Below are 24,994 nucleotides of genomic sequence, written 5' to 3' on the forward strand. Positions count from 1 at the left end.
TCACTGAAAGGGCCTAGACCTCTATTTAAAGCATCATTGTGGAGAGCAATTAGTGTAGAGAGCAGAAAAGAGGTCTCATCTTTCCAAAATCCCACCAACCCTTTGTCTGGAGGAGAAAAAAGGAGTACTGTGGGGTGCCAGTAACATTCTACAGTTTAAGTCCTGTTTTTGAGCTTACTTCATCTTTAAATTACAAGGGGATTAACAGTAAAGTTGTTCACTTACAAGATGTAAGGATTGGCATTTCAGACACTAAATGGCTTTCTTTGTCAACTGCAAATCTAAGATGTTGATTAAAATCTGCTTTAAAGTAAGAGTGTCTCTCTTCCAAGGCCTTTAGCATTTATTCTACAGAACTCAGGTATGCATGGTTTTGGTCCCTGACATAAATCAGACAGATGCTTCTTGGAGCAACAGTGCTCTGCATCCCTAACTGAGACCAGGAGTACCTATTTTATATATAAGTATAAATGTATGCTGAATGCTGTTTAGATTTTTCTTCTTTTTTATTTTTCTTTTGCTGTATCTGCTGATACCCTCTTTTCTTTTGCAGATCCTTGTGATAATATGAGAGAAATTCTCCAAAATGTGGCCAAATTACAGGGCGTGTCAAATATGAGAAAACTAGGTCACCTGAATAATTTTACTAAGGTAAGAGCTCAAATAATGTCATAGAACAAGTAATTGTACAGGTAAAATGTTTCGTATTTACTTAGTCAGACATTGGCTGGGATGTTAATGAAATTGGTTCATATTACAGAACAGTACTTGAAGCCTGCATACTGTGGGAAAGGAAGGTAACAAATAAGGCCAAGCAAATATGTGAATGCAGAGTTATGCTGAAGTTTGCATATCTGTCCTGCTGGATGAATTTTTGTAATATTTTAGTGCTTAGACGATGGAAGTATCTCCATCCCAAGTTAATGGGTTAAGTTGCATAACTCAAGCTAAAGATTTGGTTCCTGCTGTGTAGAATTGAAATAAAAAATGTAAAATGCCATACTATCTGAATGTAAACTGATTGAGAATGGTGAGGTGGGAGGATTGTATCAATGTACATTATATGCAATGTTTTGAACACTACTGGAATAGGAACTGCAACTTGCAGTTTCCATAGTGAAAAAGATTTAAAGGGTCCATTTCTGGAATATATCTGTGTTGGTGATTTTTGATGTGCTTTTCCAAATTGCGGACCTGTGACAGGTATGCACTGAAAATACAACAGATGTATTGGAAGCTGTCACTGTGAGCTGATGAGGCAGGAATTAAAAACTTACTGCAGCATGAGGGTGTAAGCTGCCAAAAGAAACTGTGAAAGATTTTCAGAAGGACAGCAAGTAGCATTTTTTGGGTAAAAGAGAAACCTGTGGAGAGAAGCTGAGACGACTCATGGGAGGTGGTCAGGGAGTTAGGGAGAAGGTGTTCGTTGTAGGGCATGTGGTGGTTGTGGTTGGACCAGTGTTCTGTTTGTTGGTGCAAGGGAAACGTGCATTGCAGTCAGTGAGGCAGGAGACGCTGAAGCTTCAGTGTGGGCCTTCCCCAGATTGATGGACTGATAGAGGGATGGAGTGTGTTGTACACCTTTCTGATAGCGGGCAACACGCCTGAAAATGAAAACTGATTTCCTGTGACTGAGGATGGACCCTGCAACCAGCAGCTACCAAGAAATAACATAGTAGAGGAGAATGTAAGGAATAAAGTAAGTTTAAATTATGCTTGCAGATAAGTTTGTTGCAAAGAATTGAGTAAGATTGCCAGGAGTCTATTTGACATTTTTGAGCCAATCTTAAGTGAAAGAGTGAATACTCAAGGGAAAGTGTGGGGAACCAGATGATAGGAGAAGGACAAACATGCATGATAACCTTTGAAATAGGCATCTTGGCTGTTAAAGGCACTCCTTGGGAGATTGACCACTACAGTGGTAATGTGTGAGATTCGCTTAAACAGGAGGGTGAGTACTGAGAACAAAATCACAGTAACAAATTAATTTATCTTCTACTGCATTAATAGCAAATCTGTAAGTTCTAAATTTTCTGGATTGGTTCAGAACGTGTGTAGGAACGTTCACTGAGAGGTTCATTCACTAAGGAACTGAACTTCACACTGAGATCTCTTCTTTGGGCTTTTGCTTGGGTCTGTCAGACATCAGCCATTGACAGAAGGCTGCTGTTTTCACTGGGACTCCAAAATGTGTTGCAAGAATGCCCTTTATTCTGCTAGAAAAGTCTGATGCATAGCTTGGTTTCTTTTTTTGTGATAATCTGGAAACTTTGAAATGTGAATGCTTCCAAATTCTCTAGTTGCTTTAAAATTAAAGAGCTGGTTTGTAGATGTGCAGTTTGTACTGCAAAGTCAATATTTGAACTAGGGATCTTAAAACAGGGTCAATTTTGCTATTGAAAATGAGATATAAAGTCAGGTTAAAATCATCCATAAGTGTGTTAAATTAATAAATATGCATATTGTAATAAAAGATGAACCAAATATTCTTTTTAAAAGGTAGTTTTGAGAGATTGCATAATTCCATAATTGAATATTTGAAGATTATTTGGGGGCTATGTTAAACCCAGTGTTCAAAATGGAAAATCCTTACAGAAATGTAAGGATGGTTTTCATAAATTGCTCTTAAGAGTGGCAGGAAATTACGAGTGTAAAGCAATGTAATAAAATTAAATACCTTGTTTGAAGACAGAGACTGTAGTTCATAACCCAGTTTTGATTCTAAATCAGAATCAACGTGCATGACAGAATCATACTACTCAATTTAATATTGAACACTTGTTCTTATATTCATCTCCCTGGAATATATACTTTGTATTACTTACTGTATTTGGTTTTAAAAACTCTTCCTATTTTTGTTTGGCCTGTAAATGCAACCATGAGAATAGAATAAAAGTTGCAAGTTGTACTGTATTGTCTGCCTTGTGGTTGGAACAATTCTGTGGTTTTCATTCCAGTGGTTAAAAGTGAAAGCCTGGAGCTTGGCGAGATGATTTTATTTCCTTTTTGCACTCTGTTCTTCTACGATGAGTTGGTATAGTCTCAGTTCCTTCTTTGTGGGACAGGAGTGTGAGTAAGATTGATATGCTGAGGGCTGAGGATGTTTGTATCCTGTCTTGGAATTATAGTGAATATGAAATTGATTTGTTTATAAATTGTTGCATTTTGTGGTCCATTTTTAAAGAGCTACTTGTTATCTGCAATATTTGTACTATGGACAGGGAAAGGACCTTTGAACATTTTTAATAGTGTATTTCAGATAAAAAAATATGGCATCTGTTATTCTCCTGCTAGAAATATTATTATACTTGAAAGAAAACATCTGAACTAGTCTAAGCAGTTGTTCCCAATTACCCCACATTTTTCCTTCAAAGAGTCTGAATCTTACTGTTTTAGTTCTTCAGTGAGGGAAACAAGTAATGTCATTTACTCCAAATGTGGAGTTTCTTGACAAGGATCATGGTAGACACCAAGTTTTGTATTATTTTCAGGATATCTGAGGTATGTTATGTTTAGATTTCTTTACTTGAAACTGGACTGGATTTTTAAGGTGAGATCTGTTCCCCTCACCTCCCTTTTTTTAAGGAGCAGGAACATAATCATTCTTTTAAAATTACTGAACTAGTATTGAACTAGACTTCAGGGTTTCATGTAGAAGTTAAGTACTTTAAATTTTTTTTAAGATAATGGTGATCAGAAGTCAACAGGAATTGACTTCTAGTCTGCTAATTCATCTGCAAGAATGAGACAGTGAAGCTTGTGTGCTTTATATGAAGCTTGTGTGCTTAGATGCTGTAACACCTGTTTCATTGCCACTTCCCTTTAAGAGAAATGTTAACTAGTTGTGTTCAGGTTTCCACAGCACCCATTATTACTGTGCAAAGTATTCTTTATACATGTGTCATGGTTTGACACTGGCACAATGCCAGTGCCCCATGAAAATATACTTCCCTGGTGTTTGCTGTGAGATGTGACCAGGAAATAAGCAAAGCAGGCCTCTAGCTTAGGAAAAAAAAAAAGTTTATTAACTAAACTACAAAAGAAAAAAAAAACCACACACACACACACACACACACACACACCTGGAAAATGAAAACTCCACAAAAACATTTCCTCCTCCCCCCACCACATTTCCAATACATCTTCCAAATTTCAACTCTCCATCCATCACCCTGTAAATACTCAATTTCAGTCCATCAAGAGGAGAGGAGTCCTTCTTGGGGCCATGGTGACCTCTTCCTTTCATGCCCAGTGCTCTCACCACTGTGCATGGATCAGAGGTGCTTCGAGGGTTGTCCTTTTAAGGGTGCTTTGACCAGTTCCAAAAAAGCACAGTTTTCTCTCACTCTCGGGACCTCTTGTCCCCCCCATACTTGTCTACCCCCTGGGGCCGGGGGGTCTCCAAAACTGAACCCTCTCAGTTCTGAGCCATCGCCTCCCCCCTGCATGCAGCCTCTGTGTCGCGAGGAAGCATGGTTCTGTCCATGGCTGTACCAAAAAGAGTCCAGCAACCAGCTACTCCATCATCTCTTTCCGGCCTCATCTTTACTCTCCCAGCCTCACTCACTGCTCCAACTGTCATTCACTTGCCCATTTCCTCTTTATCATCCACTCCATCTCCCCTCCAGGAAAGGTCCAAATGCTCTGTGAGGTCTTCATTGTCCAGAAGGGGGTTAACAAACTCCTGCACGTGGCCAGGCTCCTGCACTCCCTCCTTTCCCCTCCTTCTCCAAGTTTTCCCTCCCCCACCCAGCTCGAAGCCGGGCAGGGGAGGCCTTGCCTCTTTGCTGACCGGAAATCAAAGAGAGAGCCCAAGGGAGTGCTCTGCTTCTAACCCCTGTGTTCTCAGAGGCGCATCCACCCTCAGTGGCCAAGCCTGGTGTCAATTTAGAATCTGAACACCTATTGGCCTCTGGCCACTCCATTCCCAGAAAACCTGCTTCCTGTAAACCCACGACAACATGATATTTTACAAAAACTTGCATTTCATTTATCAAGTTTTTGCTAGTACTCCTTAGTAGCCAAGTCATTAGTGTTCAAGTTCTTCACCCTTTGTCTGCAGAACATGAGTTGTTCTTGCATGACGGGTGGTCTTAAGTTTTCTGTTCCAGGAAATTAGCATTCCCAGTCTGGTGATGCGCAGGCTTTGGAAAGGTATATTTAGTTCTGAATTGCAGCAGCAGCAGACTTAGAAATTGTATCTGCTTTTAATGAGAGCACACTCCTCCTGTGCTTCTTGTCACCTAGTAAATGAAGCTGCAGTTTTGTGGACAAAAGCTTTTATGATGTACTGCCTCAATCGATATTCCTCTCAAGCCATTCTATTTAAGCTAACTTATGTTCTGACCTGAAAACTGTTTGAGAATTTGACCTCCAGTAAATGGTCAGTGACACTTTCACATGTCGCAGCAGTTCACAAGTTTGGTATATGCATTTAGCTCCAGTAAGCTGAGTAGGATTACCCATCTCTAATTTATATGGCCGCCTACATAAGGCAAGCGCCTTGAAGTTCCCCAAATTCTGCTGATTAGTACCCAAACATTATGTTTACATCTTTTGGGTTTTCCCCACCCCTATGCGAAACAGTAAGATAAATCATTGAAAACCTGAAGAAACTGTACAATTGCATTTACCTAGTGGAAAATATCTTTGTGATTTGAAGTATTTATTTATAATCCTCTGTTATAGAAGGTTTATCCCACTGGGAGCTTCTGAGAGATCTTTCATACCTTTCACACCTTTTCAGTGTATTATTAAAATACCCTAAAATGGTATTTTAATAACACACTGAAAAAGAAATCCACAGATATTGTATGAATTTGTGTTTTCTTTCAAAAAGAAAGGAACTTCTTAAAGGACAAAATCAAGCAATTCATTTTAGATACAAATTTAGGAATGGAACAGTATCAGTAACATAGTGATATGGAAAATTATGTTTTCAATCTGTTGAAACTAATTGTCATTATTTAGTGAAGCTCTGCTATTCTGCTCTATGTATCTGTTAGCTTTCGGCCATGCTGCTGACTTTCACTAGGATGATATGAATTGAGTGGCTTGGATATGAGAGAGACTTTCACGATTGTGTCTCTGATTCACAGTCTGTCATTTTAGAGTCTCTTTGTCCTTTGCAAAACCCAGGTTATCTTAGACTGAATGTATTGCCTGACTGTAACATTCATCCAAGTAGATAAACCACTGACAAAACCTGAAATCTCACAGTGATGTAGCAGATAGGAACAGCACACGTACTTAGAGACATTCAACTGTGAAACAAATATGTCTAACTCCAGAGTCCACAGTTTCAGTAGGGACTTCTCTTAAGACTAGGATCTACATAGTAGTCTTTGCTTAAATATTACCAGTGGTGGCTCAAACTGTATTTCCAAAGTTATAATGCAATAGTTACATCCTGAATGCACAGAATAATATAATATTTTTATCTAGTAATTGCTGTGGCTGTTCTGCTAAATATAAATTGGAATGGTCTCAAATGTGCACTCCATTTGTGCATGTTGTTGACCTCCTATGGTTTTGTTGTTCGGAGCTACTGTTTCCAAGACATGTTGATATGTTACTCATATTGCTATGACTCATCTGAGTAGTATGAAGAACTCGTAGCTGACAGTAAACATGAAAAAAACCTACACTGTAAGTTAGTCACTGTCTGGCCTAGGGTACTTACCATTTTGTCCTAATATTTAATCTTATCTTCAGAGAGTCTTTGCTATGCCCAGTCACTATGTATTTGATCACAAAATACTAATTTTGAAGTGAACTCATTTGCAGGTTTAATTCACAAAGTATACTCTGTTTGGTTTTGTTTGTACTGATATAAAAATATGTAAAGTTTATTGTGTGTATGTAAAAATGTATACTTGTTATAAGTAAGTTCTATATATGGAAAATATAAATAGTATAAACATATAAATAGTTTCAAAATTCCAGGTATTATATTCCATTGCCATTTTAATGAACTATGTCAATGTATAGCCAAAGATAGATTTCAGTATTCTGGTACTGCTTGTCTACTGAGTTATGCTATCATGTTATGTATGTTAATTGTTAAATCTTACAGTCAAACATATGAGAATTACTTGACTTTGTCAGGAGTTCAGCCATCTACAAATACCAGTGCGTTTGGGCCAGAATCATTGATCTACTTAATGTTGTTTGAAGGTGAAATGAGAGGAAAGCGATAATGTTTTTTAGTATATTTAAGGACAGACATTTATAACATAGCAAATACCCAAGGAATTGGAACCAGCTGAACAGAGTCTATTCTTTATAGCAGCTTCCCTGACTATTTTTCCCCCTTTCAAACTTATAGAAATCCAGCCTTACCAGCCAGTTTGTTTTTTCTTTTCCCTAGGTTAAATAAACCAAATGGCTCAGCCTTCATGGGTGGATTTTCTACCTGCCTTGTCCATTTTTCAGCTACATGTTTTCCACTTGGCTCTCAAAACATGGCACACAAAATTTTGTTCTTGCGGTTTTGAGAGCAACCAGTAAAATGGAAAAAGTCTTTTAATCTGAAACATAAAGCAGTCCTATTAGTATTTCCAGAGATAAAATTTGTTTTATTTTTTCTTTTATATTAACATTCTGAATGTGAATTTCTGGACATACTCTGTTTCTCTGTTGGCCTACTTTCATTTCTTGTGTCTGTTAATTTGTGGTACCCTGAAGGATATGATATGCTTTTCCTGCTATTTAGTTAAATCTTTTTACTGGGTTGGGGCACACCTTTCAAGTCACTGAAACATATTTGAATTCTGATCTTGCTGTCCAACATGTTAGGCGCCTTTCTATATGGAACATATATAAATTACAAGGAAGGCTAATACATAAGTACTGGTGTCCCATTAAAGGGAGAATAAACTAGTAGCTCTTCTCTTTTTTTGTGGGAGAAGTATTTCGGGTGCATGCACAGACACCATCAAACATTTCTGTAATTATTGCTGTCAAATTCAGGAATTTATATCCAAACAGCAGTTAAAAACTTGATGAAAGTTTTAACTTGTCAGGTTATATGTCTATTTGAATTTCAAGATAAGGTCAAGTTCTTTTCAGCATCAGTGAATATGTGTGCAGTGGGAGCACATACATAGTTGAAAACAGTTGGTATTGAGAAGCTAATAACCACTGTATATATTTGGTGAGAGTGACAACCAGACTAGAACTGGTTCCGTGAACTGAATGTTTTTTAGCAGTGCAGCAAGTTAAATGGGTTCCTGGAAGAAATGCTTCAGTTTAATCTCAGGACTGCTCAATATGCAAACCAATTGTAAATGTGTGATAGGAGACTGGCTTCACTAATGCACTAGTGCACACTATAGCAGCTTTCTAAAAAATGGGTTTTTCCTACATCAGAATTCTGTGGGTTTTTTTAAAGTAGGAAAAACAGGCTCTTGAGGACAAACTGTTGTGTTAAGTTAGAATTTCTCATTTGTGTCTGGGGTGGAATGCTGGGGAAAGGTTTAGATGTATAAATGATTAGCCTAAACAGCTATTGATGTAATTGTCTGCAACTGAACAATGAACTGTTTTTACTCACTATCTTCTCGCACTGTTTTGCTTACACTCTGCCAGCCAATTTTTACAGTTCATAAGATGTCAATAGAAATGCTAAAGCAACAGTAGTGGCCTTAGGCAGTCCAACAACATGGCATAAAAATAGATTGATGTTAGGAAGTGACATGCTGTCATAACCACTTAGTGCATCAATTGTCTAATTTTATTATCACTTAAACCTGAAAGGTGGTGAAAAAAGGTTATGTAAAAACTTTCGTTATGTTTGACAGTTGTCTTTGGTTAAGAAAAATGCAAAATCCAAAATACTTCAATTAACTTAAATTATTTGAGCCCAGACGTGGAGCTGATCCAGGCCAACTTAATAATCTCTCATTAACAGCCTTAAATTTCAGCATTATCACTAAATATTTTTCTTGAAAGACAATTTTGTAAGACATAATGTGATCACTGAATTAATTTCTACTTGTTGGTTTACTTACAAGAGGAGTTTCTGTCAATATGTCATATTTTCAGATGGGGTGAACAGTAGAACTGAAGCATGGAACATACTAAATACTTTAACTTACAGTGCCTTGATTTGGCTGTTTGTGTTGTTTATTATAAATTTCTTATTGTTAGCAGTAAATACACATAAAGAATGTGTCACGGGGTTTGATATATCACAGTATTTTCAGAGCAGAGGTAATGACTAGTTAGCACAAATACTTCCTGAATTCCTCACTAGGAGAAATTTAATACTGTGCTGACTTAGAACTGAACACATGCCTGTTTTGAAAACAGAGGACAAAGTGCAAAGCTATTGCAATCAGTATTAGTCACTTGAGTTTTTGGAAGTGCTTAGAAAAGTGCTTTGGGATTTGGACATGATAATATTTTATAATTTTAGCCAGGGACAGTGAGATTACTAGGAATTTCTTTGCTGTTCTTGAAAAGAACAGCATCAGCTCTTCTTACAGAAGAGATTGTTTTTCTTTCCTCAAGAGGCTAAAACATTGGCAGCCTAGGTTGCTCCTTTTAGGCATGGTTTTGGACTTTAAAACTGTGCTTGTAAATCTTCTCTGTTCACAGTGACTACATATGGCTGAAATGTCCAGTTTGTGACAGTTTACAGCTGCCTTTTTGTGTGCATTAATTCAAACTTTGCTCTGATTTTTCAGAGGTACAAATTCTATAGGATGGGTGGCAGGCCAAGACCAAATGTCAGTTACAGGACACTTGTAATGCCTTCTGATTTTTTTGTACTTCTGTGCTATTGTGACAAAACATGACAGTGGAACATCAGTGTCAATCTTTGTTTCAAAACTCTTACCTGAGCCCCTGCAGATTTGCTTTGACTTCAGTAATTTTTGCTCTCTGCTCAAATTAACAGTTGTAATTTAGCCAGTAAATTTGTAATTTAACCAGTAAAATGGACCGACCAGTACACAGCTTACACGTGGTGCAACCTTCTTTTGGTATGAAAATCCACAGGTGAGTCTCTGTCTGTATCTGGTGTGTATAGGAGCGCAGTACATACCGCAGAAATTCTCAGGGAAGTCTGAAGCTGGTATTCTCTCCCTTGCTACAAATTAAATTTCTCAGATTATTTTGAAAGCATTTCCCAAAATCTATAATTCTTCGTGGTCTATAAATATAATTTTTGGAGGTCTATAATAATAGGTATTTTATCTTATTTTCAGCTTCTTTGTAATACTGGCCATGCTGAAGAAAAGTTGGGTTTTACCTATGACAGCATCATTATATGGTAAGTAGTAAAGAGCACTAAGCAATCCTAGGGAACTTCAGTTGTTTTGGTCCAATTAAATAAACTTCATTTGTACTTCTGAACTAGTATTTTGTAATTATAATATGTTTGAAGCTTCATAATGCGAGTATATAACCTGCAAATATTTCAATGAGTAAAATCAGAAATATATTACTCACTATTAAGCAAACCGAGACAAACCCTGCAAGTTAGATGTGTAGATTTCTTCATTATATTCCTCAGAGATGTAAAAGTACCTCTAAGTATTTCAGTAGTTGTAGAAAGCCCTTGTAATAAAAGTATACATCTACAAAATACAGAGCATACTCTTGATAAAGAGTCAAGATTTAAAGATCAGTATTTTATGTTGTACTGGTGTGTATATGTCCATGAAGCTCTACTTGCCTTGCTACTGACATGTCTTGTGTATATTCTTTTAAGTGAAATTTCTGTCTATTTTTTTGGCAATTTTGACTGTCAGATGTAACTACATGCTTATTTGCACACAGAAATTTTTAAATTTGTCTTGAAGACCAGCACTGTTGACAAAAGCAAAGATCTAATATTTAATGCATTTCTGTGTTCTTTCAATTTAGATCTCACTTAAGCAGAAAAGGTTAGGAAAGCTAATTGCTCTTTGACCAAAATGTTGGGAAACTTTGTGTAATTGTTTTCTCAGCTAAAACTGTTGTCTTTATCTTTTTGATTAGCTGTATGTTTTCATTGCATACCTAAAGATAGTGATACATCTCTTTTTGGCAGCTTTTGCTTTTGAGTGTTGAATCTCATGGTAGTATTTTCCTTTGTAGTGGTTTCACTGTGCCAGTTCATTAACTGGTCTGCAGCTTCCTCGCAGGGGAAGAGAAGGAGGAACCTCTGATCTGGTCTTTCCATTGACCAGTGAGAGGACCCAAGGGAATGGTCTGAAGTTGTGTTAGGGAACGTTTAGGCCAGATATCAGGAAAAGGTTCTTTACGCAGAGGGTCATTGGGTAGCAGAACAGGCTCCCCAGGGAGCCTGGCAGAGTTCAAGAAGTGTTTGGGCAATGCTCTCAGGCTCATGGTGTGATCCTTGGGATTGTCCTGTGCAGGGCCAGGAGTTGTACTCAAAGGTCTGTGGTATCAGGAATACACTCAGTATCAATGCAGGCTGGGCTTGGACTGATTGAGAACAGCCCTGCTGAGAAGGACTTGGGGGGCCTGCTGGATGAGAGGCTGGACATGAGTCAACAGTCCTGTATCCAGTCTTGCAAGTCCAGAAATCCAGCTGTGTCCTGCATCCAAAGCAGTGTGGGTAGCATATTCATATTATAGGAAAGATGGTCTTGAAACAATTCCTTATTTGGTGCTGAAAGTAATAATCAGTTCATCTTTTTTTGCAAATGGTATGGCAGCCTACTTGGTCTAGGTATTGCCTGGGAGTAGGCTCCTGTTACAGTGACTTACCTGGCTAGGTATTCACCAAAGGACTCTGAAGATATTCTGCCCTGGAGTAGCTGATTACCATGTAGGACAACCCTAGAATAAGAAAAAAAAAAAAAGCAAACCTTTTTAGAAGTAGAAATTCAGTCTCAGTGGATGAAATATTTATGTTCTTAAATGTCCGGTGAAAAATCCTCTTAGAAAATGTCATTGGGAGGTTGAGGATTCCCACCCCACCCTGCATGCTGTTGAGGAAGAGGGACGAATATCTTGCGGGCCTTCAAAAGGACAGTGTGCTACCTCATGCTTTCTAATTAAATTTCTAGAGTTCTTCCATATCTCATTTCTTCTTACCTACCTTATTCTACCTCTTAATTTTCTTGGACTAGTATTATGCTCAACTGTTTTGTCAAATAACTTGTGTACAGGTTTTCATTCTGTGTCATTTCAAGGATGTACAAGCTGTTATTTGGGGGAAAAATTATTTTGTGGCTTTTCAAGATTAATATATTGTCTACATCTGCTGACCAGGATGAGGGCTTGCCTTCTGGGTTGCATATGAGAAGACCTGAAAGTCAGAAAATTAGTTCAGAACATTTATTTTTAAAAATTCTACTTTTTGTCTTAAATGAGTGAGTAGTAGCTGCATGTCAGATGGTGATGTCTCAGCTGCTGCCTAATAGTTGTTTGTCTCTCTTGTTTTCTTCATTGTAGTCTGAGGTTAGCTTTACTAAATGAAGCAAAAGAGGTGCGAGCAGCAGGATTGCGAGCCCTCCGCTATCTCATTCGAGACTCCAGTATTCTCCAGAAGGTGCTAAAGTTGAAAGTGGATTATTTGATAGCCAGGTAATTTTTATCTTTCTTCCTGTTGCAAGTTGTAAAGTTCTAAATCACTTGCCTTTTCATGGTTGATACAGGAGAGAAGTGTTTCCATGGTCTCTTATGGTTTTAGTGAGTAGTTTTAAAAAATCTTTTTTGCTTCAACAGAGTATTTAATCAGACTAACTAATCCAAATAAAACGCTGTCCTGATATATGATACATTACAAGTATTCAAATAATTTCTATTTAGTCATAAATGCCATTAACTATAATTAATATGGTTGAAATATTAATAATTTTCATGTCTTAAGTTTTTGTATGGGCATTGTTTGATTATTTGTATTATCACATTGCTGTAATAGTTGATGTCCAAGAATTTGTAGTCTAAATATAATGAATGATGCAACAGAAAAATACCAAAGGGCGAACCAACAGTGAGATAATACAATCAGCATGATGAATAGATATAAATTATTGCATTTCTAGTGCTTCCTGTAATGAATTTTTTTATTTAATATGCTGGTACAGATGTATGTGAGTTTCTGTTTATAAATATACACATGTAATTTTAGTGTTCTGTTCAACTTTTTTGGAGCAAAAGGACTTTTCTGATTTCAGACTGAAACATTCAAGGTGTGTTGATGTGAAACATTAGAAATATTTGGTAAGGTCTCATTTGCAAATGACAAATGCAGCTAGCTTGGAAAATAGTTGTTGAAGCATTATGCTTTGCCATTTTATATTTTGCGAACATTTTAATGACTTAATTGTAATGAAAATAGCGGAGAGAATATAAACCAAACCTAACTGATGTATCATAATGAGTATATTTGCTGAAAAGTGTAGTTTTTAAACCATAAGTCAATTATTTTTCTTTTGTACTCATATGCATAAATATTAACATGAGTTGTTAACAGTTAAGGTGAAAGTTACAAAATGTGTTTTTTTAACTTACTTTAGGTGCATTGACATACAGCAGAGTAATGAAGTAGAAAGAACACAGGCACTTCGATTAGTCAGAAAGGTAAAATCTCCTATGTATGGTTGTATCTGCTGTGCCACTCAGTTGTGCTGACTCCTGGCTGTCTCCATCAACAGTGCTTTTTCACAGTCTAATACCTTGCTTTACCTTTATCATGTAATATAGCTGATAATTTAAAAGACAGAAAAATGTAGTGAAGAGAGTTGTTTTGGTTTTACAGTTTTACCATTTAGAATCTCAAGTGTGCTAGAAAAATCATGCTTACTGGACAAGGTTTGGGAAGCACTTATCAAAGAGTGAATGCAAGGGCATAAAAACAACATTAAGTTTCAATATTGAAATTATGACTACTTCGTTGTGTAGTTTGTTTAAGCGTCTGTGAGTCAGAGATTGGGAGATTTTCTGCCATGCAAGAACTGAGACAAATTGTCACTGAAGTGATCATTCAAGGAATGCTTATGGCCTTACTGCTCTGTTTGCAGAAAGTTGATGCTGTCCACAGGATTTTGTCTCACATACTCAGTGAAATATATTTAGTCTATGATGGTTACTGTACTGTGCACCCATGGATGTGAGATTTAAAGTAAGGTAGCTGCATTTTCAAGTTCATCCTAGAGAAATTGGCATATAGAGGTACCAAATGTATTCAGGAAACATAATATCCTGCCTTTGTGCCGGACTTCGCTGTTCTTTATTGTTCTCATATTCTTATAGAAACTACTGAAGACTGGAGTAAGGTTTGAAGTAGTTGAAGAATGGTTCCCCAGGACTACTGTCTGTGTTAAATCTCTTTTTGTGATTTAAATCTATCTAAATATATTTTCTGTCTCACAGGAGATACAATGTACTTGATTAACAATTGTGCCAAAAAAGAGAATTTTAAATATTAGAGACAGCTGCCTCCAAACCCAAACAAGACAAAAACAAACAAAACAGCCCCAGTGTGAAGGAACAGGTCCTTAAGGAAGTTGCGCTTTTATAATAAAAGTTTTTTGTGAATCTACTTTGAAAGAAGAGCTTCAGTGTAGACTCATCAGAAGATGGAAGCACATCCATAATCGGTTTTATTTGGGTCAGAAATTTGTCCTCATTATTTCTGGGCTTTTTTGAGCATTTTCTACTTGAGCAAAAACTTCTGTCTTACATGAAAGAAGAGACAGCAAGAGAAACAAATTCATTAGCTTGATCTGAAAAAAATGATGCTCAAAGAGAAGCATCAAAGAAATACAGCTGACCCTTGGTGGGTTTTTTTTCTCTGTCGTGGTGCAAGGATATTGGTGTGCACCAGGTGTGTGCATCAAATGCACAGGCTGTGCAGCCACGCATGTGGTTCCTTGATGCTGAGAACTGTGTTGATGGAAAGCCTTTTCTGGCATCTCTTGCCACTTACCTATAGCATTGTTTTCTTAAAAGACAGTGTCAGACCAATAAAAAGCCACCCAGCCTGCTACCACTAAAGTTAAGAGCTTTCTCATGTGCTGTCTAGGCCACAGCAGTTAAGCATGCATTGGCATTGAGCAGTCAGTACTCAAGAAATTCTCTCACAAGGAATACTGTGCTTTCTGAATAGCATATTCTGTATTTTCACACTGTCTTTTTGTTACCCTGCTCTTGCACTTTTTCTACCTCTGTCTTCATCTCCCTCAATATCTCAGATTTAGTGATTTGATGCCAGGATTCCTAAAAGGTTATATAAAGGACTAAAAGGAAAGAATAAATGGCACATAAAATGAAAAAAAGCTAACAAACTTGTTCAGAAAATAATTAATTGTGAAACTGAATTGGGTTTTTCCAGTATCACAGAACTATTGTTTTGAGTTTCAAGATGTGGTTCTTTAACCTCATCTTAGGTAGTAAAAATGTCTGTGAGAATTGCACACATTAAAATTAAAACCTTCTCTTTTCTTTCTTTTCATAGAGAAGAACAACAAAATATAAAATAGTAATACATCTTGATGAATTTAGAAAAGGCAATTGTAAACTTTGTTTTAAAAATATTAGGTTTAAATGGTGTAGGTAGATTTAAAAAAATCTAAGTTTTTAAACTTGATGTCAAATAGTTTTTGAAGGCTGAATGCTCACTGCCAGTTTTGACTTAATCACCTCTACATTTACGGGTAAAAGTCTTACAATTTTGTAATATCTTCAACCATGAAAAGGATGTCATGAAGTTGCTTCCGGAAGCATTTTTCTATCTGATAGAAGTCAGTAACACATTTCTTTTAAATTTTATGGTCCGGGTGTTTTCTTTTTAAAGCAGAAGTCAGGGTTAGATGCAATATGAGCCATGTTCTTTCTTCCTCTTTCCTAAAGGAGTCTTAAAAGACCAAATGCATAGTCTCTATTACTTATCTCATTGTAGGTACTTACAAGTAGCTTTCCTTTACCTGTCCTTGGTCTTTAGAACTGCATTTTAATACCTAGAACAGATACAAAGTAAATGGAAAAAATTGTTTATTCTGCTGATGTGTTTAGAATTGAGTGTTACAAGAAACCTTTCCTTCTCTTGTCTGCAAAGCAAAGACAGTGGAGCAGAGCAGCTTGAGTCCTCACAGGAAGGCTCATGTCAATATCAGTAGCAAACAAGTTGCAGTTTCTAGAGTGGATTGGTGCACCTATTCTATTGCTTACTCTTTTTTCTTCTTCCCAGGGTAAAAGTGAAAGACTGTGTGGGTGGGAGAGAATTTGTTTTCTCTTTAAAGTCCTATCTTAAAACTTCCTGTTTCGTTGGCATTAACATCATGTATAGCAAGAAGCTTCTCAAAAACATTTATTTAAACATAGATTTGTTAAAACTCTTCCAATATTTTGGTCATAATTGTTGATCCCCTCTCATTTTAACATCTCTGCAAAAAAAGGTAAAAAACTAATTGTCTTTGCACAGATATCTATAACACATCAAAGGGAGATGTAAAGTGGATATAGGACAAAATATTTTTGGAAGAATTACAAAGATAAGCCTGGTTTTGTTGAAAACAAAAAAGATGATAAGCAAAAGCATGGGAAACTAGTCTTAATTTTTTAGGTGTTTGATGAATATTGAATATTTTTTTATGTCTCATTTTTATTTGTTAGTAGAGAAAAAAGGTGACATGGCTGAGTGGGCTATAAAACATTGCACTGTTCCCTTTTTAGGCAGTTAGACAAAAACGTGCTTCCTCTTTAGTAATACATCTGTTTAGTGATCTTCTTGTTCCAGCAGGATATGTGTATTTAATTTTCACAAATTGAAAAAATGTGAACAAGCAGTTGCTCAGCCTTTGTAATCAAAGGCTCGCTTGGGGGGACAGTGAAGAGTTGGTGTATTGGTTGTTCAGGAATGGTTTTCTTTAGCTTTAATGCGTCTTGCTCCTTAATCTGGTGTGAATTCTGCGTATCTCAAACTAACAGCTGAGGCTTTCTGTAGTGCAAAATGTCCTTAATAGTAGATGAGTTTGTAGTCGACTCTGTGTCATTGGATAATATTGTCAATATTTTGGCATATTGGACATATTCGATAATGTTGTCAAGATATTTTTGGGAAAAAAAATCCTATGATGAAGGTAGTCCTAATTCTCACTGCAAAAAACATCTTTTAAATTCTTTCGTATTAAGATAAAATATAAAAATAAAAAACTGAAACACAGAGAGAATGGTAAAGTAAATTGACAAAGAAATTGAAATTGAAAAAATTTCAAGAGCAAAATAAAGAGTTGTGAAGATTCACCAGATACAACAAAGTAATAGCCAGACTGGTCTGTCTAGCTGTATGAAGATAACAGAATACTGGTGAATATGTAAGTATATTTAGAGAAATGTAGAGAAACCAGAAGGCTTTTTCTTTCCTTTTTGGCAGATGATCACTGTGAATGCTTCATTATTCCCCAGTTCTATTACTAATTCTTTGATAGCAGTTGGAAATGATGGTCTTCAAGAAAGAGACAGAATGGTTCGAGCATGTATAGCCATTATCTGTGAACTAGGTAAGATAATTTTTCTTAATTAGTGTTCAGTTTTGACATGGTTGTCATTCACAGTACTTGTTTAATAAGGAATTAGATGTTAAATGTTCCTATCAACAGTTTCATGGATTTTAGTTATTTGTATGATATAAACCAAAATGACTTAAAAGCTATTTATGTATCATTGGCAAAGGTTTCAGGTTTTCATCTTTTCCTTCAAGACTTGACAGTTTTTGGTTTGCCTTAAAAACATTTCTCTACTGCGGTTGGAGTTTCTTAAAGTAAAGTATTTGAAAAAGGGAGATTTCCATACACAAGATGCTTACAAATTTAGAACAGTTCCGAGAACTACAAAATATACTCATTTTTAAAAAATTTTAGGGTGGGTACTGTAATTATCAGGACAGTGATTTATACTAACTCCCTAAACTTTCATTTGGCTGCGAATTTTTAAAGGTTTTCAAAATCACTCAGTAGGAAATAATTCGGTAATTTGTTTTCAGGATTAAAGTTTCTGTTTTAAAGAAATAAACAAAATGTTACTCTTATTTCAGTATAAATATTTTATATATGTTGGTTCAGTAAAGCATGAAAATTCTTCATGGGAAAATCCAGAAACTGCTATATGGAAACTTGGTTGGGAGTTAAGCTGGGAAATGGCCCAATTGGAGAATGAGTGACCAGTATTTTTGTGTATGATAAATGAATCCAAAATCACCATTCATTACCAGTGTCAGCTAGTTCCATAAAAAGCTCTACATGTGCCTCAGCATTATTCAGGATAAGTAAGACACCCATACTAGAGATGATGAGTTTATCATATACCATGAAATGTTTTATCTTAGGTCACTGGCCAAAATTACTTGTTTTCCTTTATCTAGCTCTTCAGAATCCTGAGGTGGTGGCTCTTCGGGGTGGTTTAAGTACCATCTTGAAAAATGTGATTGACTGTCAGCTAAGCCGAATAAATGAGGCTCTGATAACTACAGTTTTGCACCTCATTAATCATCCAAAGACCCGACAGTATGTACGAGCAGATGTAGAATTAGAGGTGAGTGCAGTTTTATTTGTTTAGTGACAGAAATGAAACACTTTATTACTCATTAAAATGTTTTAGTTTTGTCTCAGATTTCCTGTTTGTTAGTGCACAGTGTCTAAAAGATAAAATGTTTTAGGCTAAAAGCCTGAGACTTCTGAAGCAGAAATAATACAACAGTTTGGAGTGGGACTGAGGAAAGGGCACTAGTGTATTTTCCTGTGGAAATAATGTGTGTCTTTCTTTTGTTTAGCGAATTTTAGCCCCTTACACAGATTTTCACTACAGGCATAATCCAGACACAGCAGAAGGACAACTCAAGTAAGTGTTAGTGCTTCTACTTGTGCCCTCAGTTATGTTCACAGCATTGGGATTGAGCTGTACTTCCTTCCAAATACTAAATTTGTAGAAGTTGAATTTTGTAGGCCAGAGTGCAGTTTTCTAAAATACTGTTAAGAATTTAAGATTTAAAAGGGCTTGTTTAGCCTAGAGAGAAGGTTGAAGCACACCTTCTGCTGAATAGCAGCCTCTTTACTACCTATGAAAGTGCTTTCAAGATTATATGGCTGGGGCCCTTCATGGTGGTGTAAGGTGGGAGAACAGAAAGCAACACAGACCAGTTGAAGCAAGAAAGATTTCAACTTGGTATTGGGGGCAGTTGGGATAATTTTATACATAAGGCTGGTCAAGAGTTAGAATATGTTGTCCAGAGAGGTCCTGCTACCTTGAGTTTCTAGCACCAGCAGGATAAAGCCTTGAGTTTGGTGTTCCAAGCTGAGTTACAGAAGCTTATATACCTCCTGAAACTCTGGACACTGTAAAGGCATTTACTGAGTTCTTGCAGAGGGGTTGAACTATGATGACCTTTAAAAGTGCCTTCCAACCCAAACCATTCTATGTTTCTATAATGTGGCGTAGTCTGATAACAGGTGACTTTTTGTGCAGAGATTTGGACTGAAGAGAGATCTCCCGAGGGGCTTGCAACTTGAATTATTCAGGATTTCTTAATTATGAAACAGGATTAGATGCTTAGGTCTGGGTAACTGAATAAGGTCCAAATCTTTACATCTCTGCTGTAGACTTAGTGTCAGTGGAGCTGCAGAGTGATTCATATGATCTCTCGGGGTGTTTCTTATGTTATCCTCCTGTGGAAACTCCCCTGGAAGAGGAAAAGTTACAATAACCAAAAATTCTAAACCTTTTCTGTGTGTATATACATTGTGTAAATACATATGTACACATATATGCATACATAAAATATTTCTTTTAGTCTGGATTTTGTCCCCCATCTTGGTTAACCACCTTTTAATAATAATACTGTAGTACTGTTTGTTTTGTGATTATTACCTGCATTGTGACATTTGTTGTTTCACTGGCAGAGAGGACAGAGAAGCACGATTCCTGGCTAGTAAAATGGGAATAGTGGCCGCATTTCGATCATGGGCAGGTTAGATTTGTTTATTTGTTTGAAATTGGATGATTGGAAGTGTGATTTTATTTCTATTATAAATGACACAGGATCTGTCTCATTTGATATGTCTAATTTCTATCAATACCTTCCTACAATGGTACTTAATATGTGTTTTGATACTGTAAAATTGGAGGATGCAATGCATAGTTTTCTTAGACTCCTGAGAAGGCACAGCTTCTCCCCTCCTGTGTAAAATGCCTTAAAAATTACATCTTGATGGTCATTCTTGAAATCTAATGCGTTAAATGATGTTTAAAATAACATTCATATTGTAAGAACTTGCATTTGAGATGGTTCTGCTGCTGTAAATGAAGTCTTTTTGTCTGTGTTAAGAGATATTGCCAAGTACTTTACTTGCTTTTGCCATAGCTGGAGAGCAATTGGAAAAAGACACAGCAATTTTTCATGTAGAAGATATTTCTAAATCAAAAAAAGGTGGTTTTTTTTCATTTTATGAAATCTTTTCTCTGTGATATTACAATATGTGAGATGAAGGTACTGCCTCAGGGGTTGCCTTTTTTTTTTCCAAGACACTGTGTTGCAGATTTAAATCAGTTAATATAAACATTTACCAAAATTTTGAGTGGAATTTTTCCAGGCTATACATAAGCTGTTTTGTGACACTGTTTGTGTTATTTTTTAAGTTCTGACGATGATTGCTAAGCTTAATTTTAATATCCAGATATCTTTCAAGTTTCTTGTGTGTTCTCTCACATGCTTGAAGAGGAAGCATGTGATGACTTTGAAACTTTCAGAAAACAGCTTCTGATAGGTGTGTTACTGCATCTTCCTGGACTCAGGCACTTAGATCTAACAGCAGTTAGAATTCTCCCGAGAGTAAAGGGAAGTGAACTAATTTATTAGGTTAAGATACAGCTTTTGATTGAAATACCTTACAGTTCTGCTCAGATGATGAAAACCTTCAGGCTTCAGTGTTACTCATTAGAGACGCTTTTGTCTGTTTCTCATTTCTTCCATGCTTGTGTTGTTTTCACAGGTAACTTGAGTACTGTTCACAGTAGGAAGGACAAAAGTAGCACAATTTTTTAATGAGGAAATCAAGTTTTGTGATTAGTAATTTTTTTTTCATGTGTACTTATTTTCAAATTGGAAATCAAATTTAACAATGTGTCTGTTGTCCTTTCTTTTGTTGATGAGTGAATATTGTTATACATTTAATGTTTTCTAGGTATTATCAGCCTGTGCAAACCTGGAAATTCTGGGATTCAGTCTCTCATTGGGGTACTCTGTATACCAAATATGGAAATCCGGGTAGGTGGTGAATGTTTAGTACTGATGATATACTTACTGGAATATATTACTGGAATAAGACTTAATATTTTACTTAAGTTGTTCTTAACTCTTAAACAATTAAATGGTTTAAATAAATACAGACTCCAGTTATGAAACAGCTGTCCTTGAGTTTATTTAACCCCCAAAGTTCAAGTCTGTAATTCTGTTATAGAATTCCTATGAAATTGGGAAGCTCACCATGTATATGTGACAAAATGGAGGAGAGAAAAGTTCCTAAATAAGTTTTTACTCTGGTCACAAATCAAAGCAGTTTACAGTGGCTGCAGTCACAAGTTTAAAGCATGATAATCAGAGGTATTGAATTCCAGGTAAAAAAATGTTTCTTCACAAATTAGACTTAATAGAGAAAAGTTGATTTCCAGATGTAACTGTTGTAAAAATCTGCAGTCCAAGTAGCCTGAACTACTATAGCATTCACAGTGACAATAAGGGACAATTCAAAAGTAAAAAAGCCCCATACTCTCTTCTCCAGTTTATTTCCATTTGTGAAAAAAACACTGCAACAAATGCACCGGTGTTAGCACTCTAGAAATCTTAAGGGGCCATTCTGTAAATCTGTAAAATTCCTGTTGTGTTATGTTTTCTTTGGTAGCAAGGTCTGCTTGAAGTTCTGTACGATATATTTCGCCTTCCCCTCCCTGTTATTGCAGAAGAATTTATCGAGGCACTTCTCAGTGTAGGTAAGTATTTAAAACAATTCACATAAGAATTCTATCATTAAACTCCTATACCAATTTAAAACCTTTGCTGTCTCCTATGTACTGTAAATTGCCTTTGTTTTATTGCTGAATTTATTGGGTGCTCTGAAGTCCTGTCTGAAATTCTTTATCACCTCTTAAGTGTTAAAAGTTTGATGAAAGATCAGCATAGTTAGGCATTAATGCAAAGACTGTAAGGTCAGCACTGCAGATTAGACTTCCTTGAACTGTTAGGAATATTCAGAATTGTGGATGTGTTAGTGAATACTACGGACAAGTTATTAGTCAGTCTTTTCTATATATTGTCTGTCTGTTAGCTGTCCCCATTGTCATTAGATGGCTGCTTGTTTGAGGGCAAGTGCATGCTTTTTCATGTCTTTAAATTTAACCAAGTTAGTATTTTACCTTTAGAATTACTCTTTTGTAAACCCAAGAGAAGTCTCTGCTTTTTTAAATTTATAAGTAAATAAATCATTATTTGTTGCAAACTTACTACTTCTATATATGGATATACCTTGTAACATTTTAGGTGCTAATGGTATTTTCTCTTAAACATGTTTAATATGTTTATGAATAGGAAATATCACTGTTTTTGTTGACACTTAGATACAATCTTTGTCCTAGCTTTCAAGGTACCCGTGCTTTGTTCAGGACTGTGAATTAGATGACTTCTTAGGGATCCCCTCTGACAAAATTTTCTGTAATTTGAAACCACCTGAAATAATATTTGTGGGCAAGGGTTATTATTTACATACTGATTGCTATTATAATAATACTGTAAAATCCAAGTTTATAATTACCATTGTCCATATTTTCCTGTTCTAGATCCAGGCAGGTTTCAAGATTGCTGGAGACTTTCTGATGGCTTTGTAGCTGCTGAGGCTAAAACTGTTTTGCCCCATCGAGCCAGGTCAAGGTGAGGGTTTAATGAACTTAACTTGGTCTATCTAAAGCAATCTTCTGGTTTTGTTTTGTGGCAGTGTGGACAAAACATTTCTTGTTTTCTTGCAGGACCAATCAGAAATGTATTTTCTAAACTGTTCTCATATCTCTTTTCTCTTTAGGCCTGATCTCATGGATAATTACTTGGCTTTAGTGCTTTCTGCTTTTATTACCAATGGACTTCTAGAGGTAACTAATGACTTTCAGTTTTAATAGATGCTTGCTACATTTTTCCTGCAAGAGTTCAAGAAAGATGTTATACACTGAATGTTGTAATATTTTTTTGCTTTCTGAAGGGTCTGGTTGAAGTGATCACAAGTAGTGATGACCATGTATCTGTCAGAGCAACTATCCTTTTGGGAGAACTTCTGCACATGGTAAATACCACTCTATGTAACTACTTGTAAATAGACACTTGCTATTATAGCATTAATTTGTATTCCAAGGTTGAAACATGTAGTTTTCATCTGAATAGTATTTAAAGTGCTAGGGGTTCTGCTCCAAGGCTGTCTGTAGGTCTAACTCTCACTTTCTTGCCATAGCAGCAGTTATATTTTTAAGCTGGAACCTTCCAAACACTCCCATCAGTAACTGTGTTTGGGAAAAGGACCATTGCTAATTTTTGCTTTTCTTAGAATGAAGGTTAGTAGGCCTCTGACCAAGTGTGTTTAGCTTTCTGCCTCACAGGGGAGACAGATGAAAATTTATTCATACTCAGCTTGATGTGCTTTTAGTACTCTGTGTTACTCACTTGGGCAGCTCCATCTTGGCGGAGTGCTCCTGCTGCAGGGAAACTTCAGCTTCATTCCACTTCCGTGGACCTAAGACAGCTCTTACAGTATCTTCTCTCTCTTAAACTAATCTTGTACTGAGATGATGATGCTGTTTTCATAAATACTCCAGTGCAACAATTTACTATATTATATCCTATTTGTCTGGTTTCCTGAATACCTTTCATTGGCCGTGATTGTTAACTCACGCTGGAGTGTGCTGTAAAGCACAGGTATTTTTTGATTTTCTGAAGGATGATCTGTTAATCAGATTTGGCTACTGTTTCTCAAAAACTGAAAAAAATACTTACCTGTTTATTTAGTGTTTGGAAATGTAAGTAATCTCTTTATCTTCATGTTCTTTAGTTTCTAAAAATATTTGGAGAACTACATATGTTTATTAAAAGCATGTAAATTTCTAGTAACTTAGAATGTTGTGTTAATAAATCAGGGGGTTTTGTGCGGTAATGCTTTAGTAGAAATCATCAGCTTTAATTGGATTTCTGACTTTAGGGTTTTTTTAGTACTTTTATGTACATGGCATAAGCTCATACTTTGCAAGTTTTTGCATATTGCAACTTAAACTCCAGTGGAAACAATAGGTATTATAAAACTCTGAAATTGTTTTAAGTTACTTGATAGTATAATTCAGGTTGGTTTGTTAGATCACAAATTCAAAATGGTATGGATAGTTATGCTCTGACATGAAGCAAAATGTAATTTTGTTGTCATAAATTTGTGAAAATCTTGTGAATACAGATTTGAATTCAATCTTTGTGAAAAGTGGTAGATTCTTGAAATGTTGATCCTAAAAAGATAGATGAAATCGTTGTAATAAGTTATTCTAACTGGTCTTTTGTTGGATTTTTATAGGCGAACACAATTCTTCCTCATTCTCATAGCCATCACTTGCACTGCTTACCAACACTGATGAATATGGCAGCATCCTTTGACATCATGAAAGAGAAAAGACAGTAAGAATAATATGTTACATTTGAAAGCATAAAGTTCTGTCACAAAATGCTGTCTTCTCTGTACTTAACACATTTGAAACTTCCTAATGGAAGAAGTCAAATAATGGTATAAATTTGCGTCTTTAATATGTATTTCTTCAACTTTGTGTTCTTAGTTGGTTTTCCTTGTAGAAGACCAAATGAGTGTGTTGAGGTTTCTTTCACTTGTAAAAATGTATTTGTTAAGGACTCTTGCCATTTCTGATTTGTCTTGTCAGATCAGTATTCTGATATATAATATAATGTTCTTTCATTGTGTTGTCAGTGATAAATTACAGGATTTTTCTAAACTGCTAGTGTGAAATGATA

The 24,994-nt window shown here is 36.1% G+C and overlaps 1 protein-coding gene across 2 annotated transcripts in view; it reads left to right on the forward strand.

The window, feature by feature from the left end:
* The window catches only part of RICTOR (RPTOR independent companion of MTOR complex 2), a 72,551-nt gene that overhangs the window by 17,267 nt on the left and 30,290 nt on the right, over positions 1–24,994 (forward strand). For both annotated transcript variants that reach the window (XM_030969301.1, XM_030969302.1), the window contains exons 3-16: positions 554–651; positions 10,212–10,276; positions 12,412–12,543; positions 13,479–13,542; positions 17,336–17,462; positions 18,323–18,492; positions 18,731–18,798; positions 19,857–19,924; positions 21,138–21,220; positions 21,855–21,942; positions 22,786–22,876; positions 23,025–23,091; positions 23,199–23,279; positions 24,546–24,646. In XM_030969301.1, the coding sequence (XP_030825161.1) occupies positions 554–651; positions 10,212–10,276; positions 12,412–12,543; positions 13,479–13,542; positions 17,336–17,462; positions 18,323–18,492; positions 18,731–18,798; positions 19,857–19,924; positions 21,138–21,220; positions 21,855–21,942; positions 22,786–22,876; positions 23,025–23,091; positions 23,199–23,279; positions 24,546–24,646 (1,303 nt within the window). The remainder of the gene's footprint in view (positions 1–553; positions 652–10,211; positions 10,277–12,411; positions 12,544–13,478; positions 13,543–17,335; positions 17,463–18,322; positions 18,493–18,730; positions 18,799–19,856; positions 19,925–21,137; positions 21,221–21,854; positions 21,943–22,785; positions 22,877–23,024; positions 23,092–23,198; positions 23,280–24,545; positions 24,647–24,994) is intronic.

The sequence above is a fragment of the Camarhynchus parvulus genome, chromosome Z (assembly GCF_901933205.1).
Source record: "Camarhynchus parvulus chromosome Z, STF_HiC, whole genome shotgun sequence".
NCBI lineage: Eukaryota > Metazoa > Chordata > Aves > Passeriformes > Thraupidae > Camarhynchus > Camarhynchus parvulus.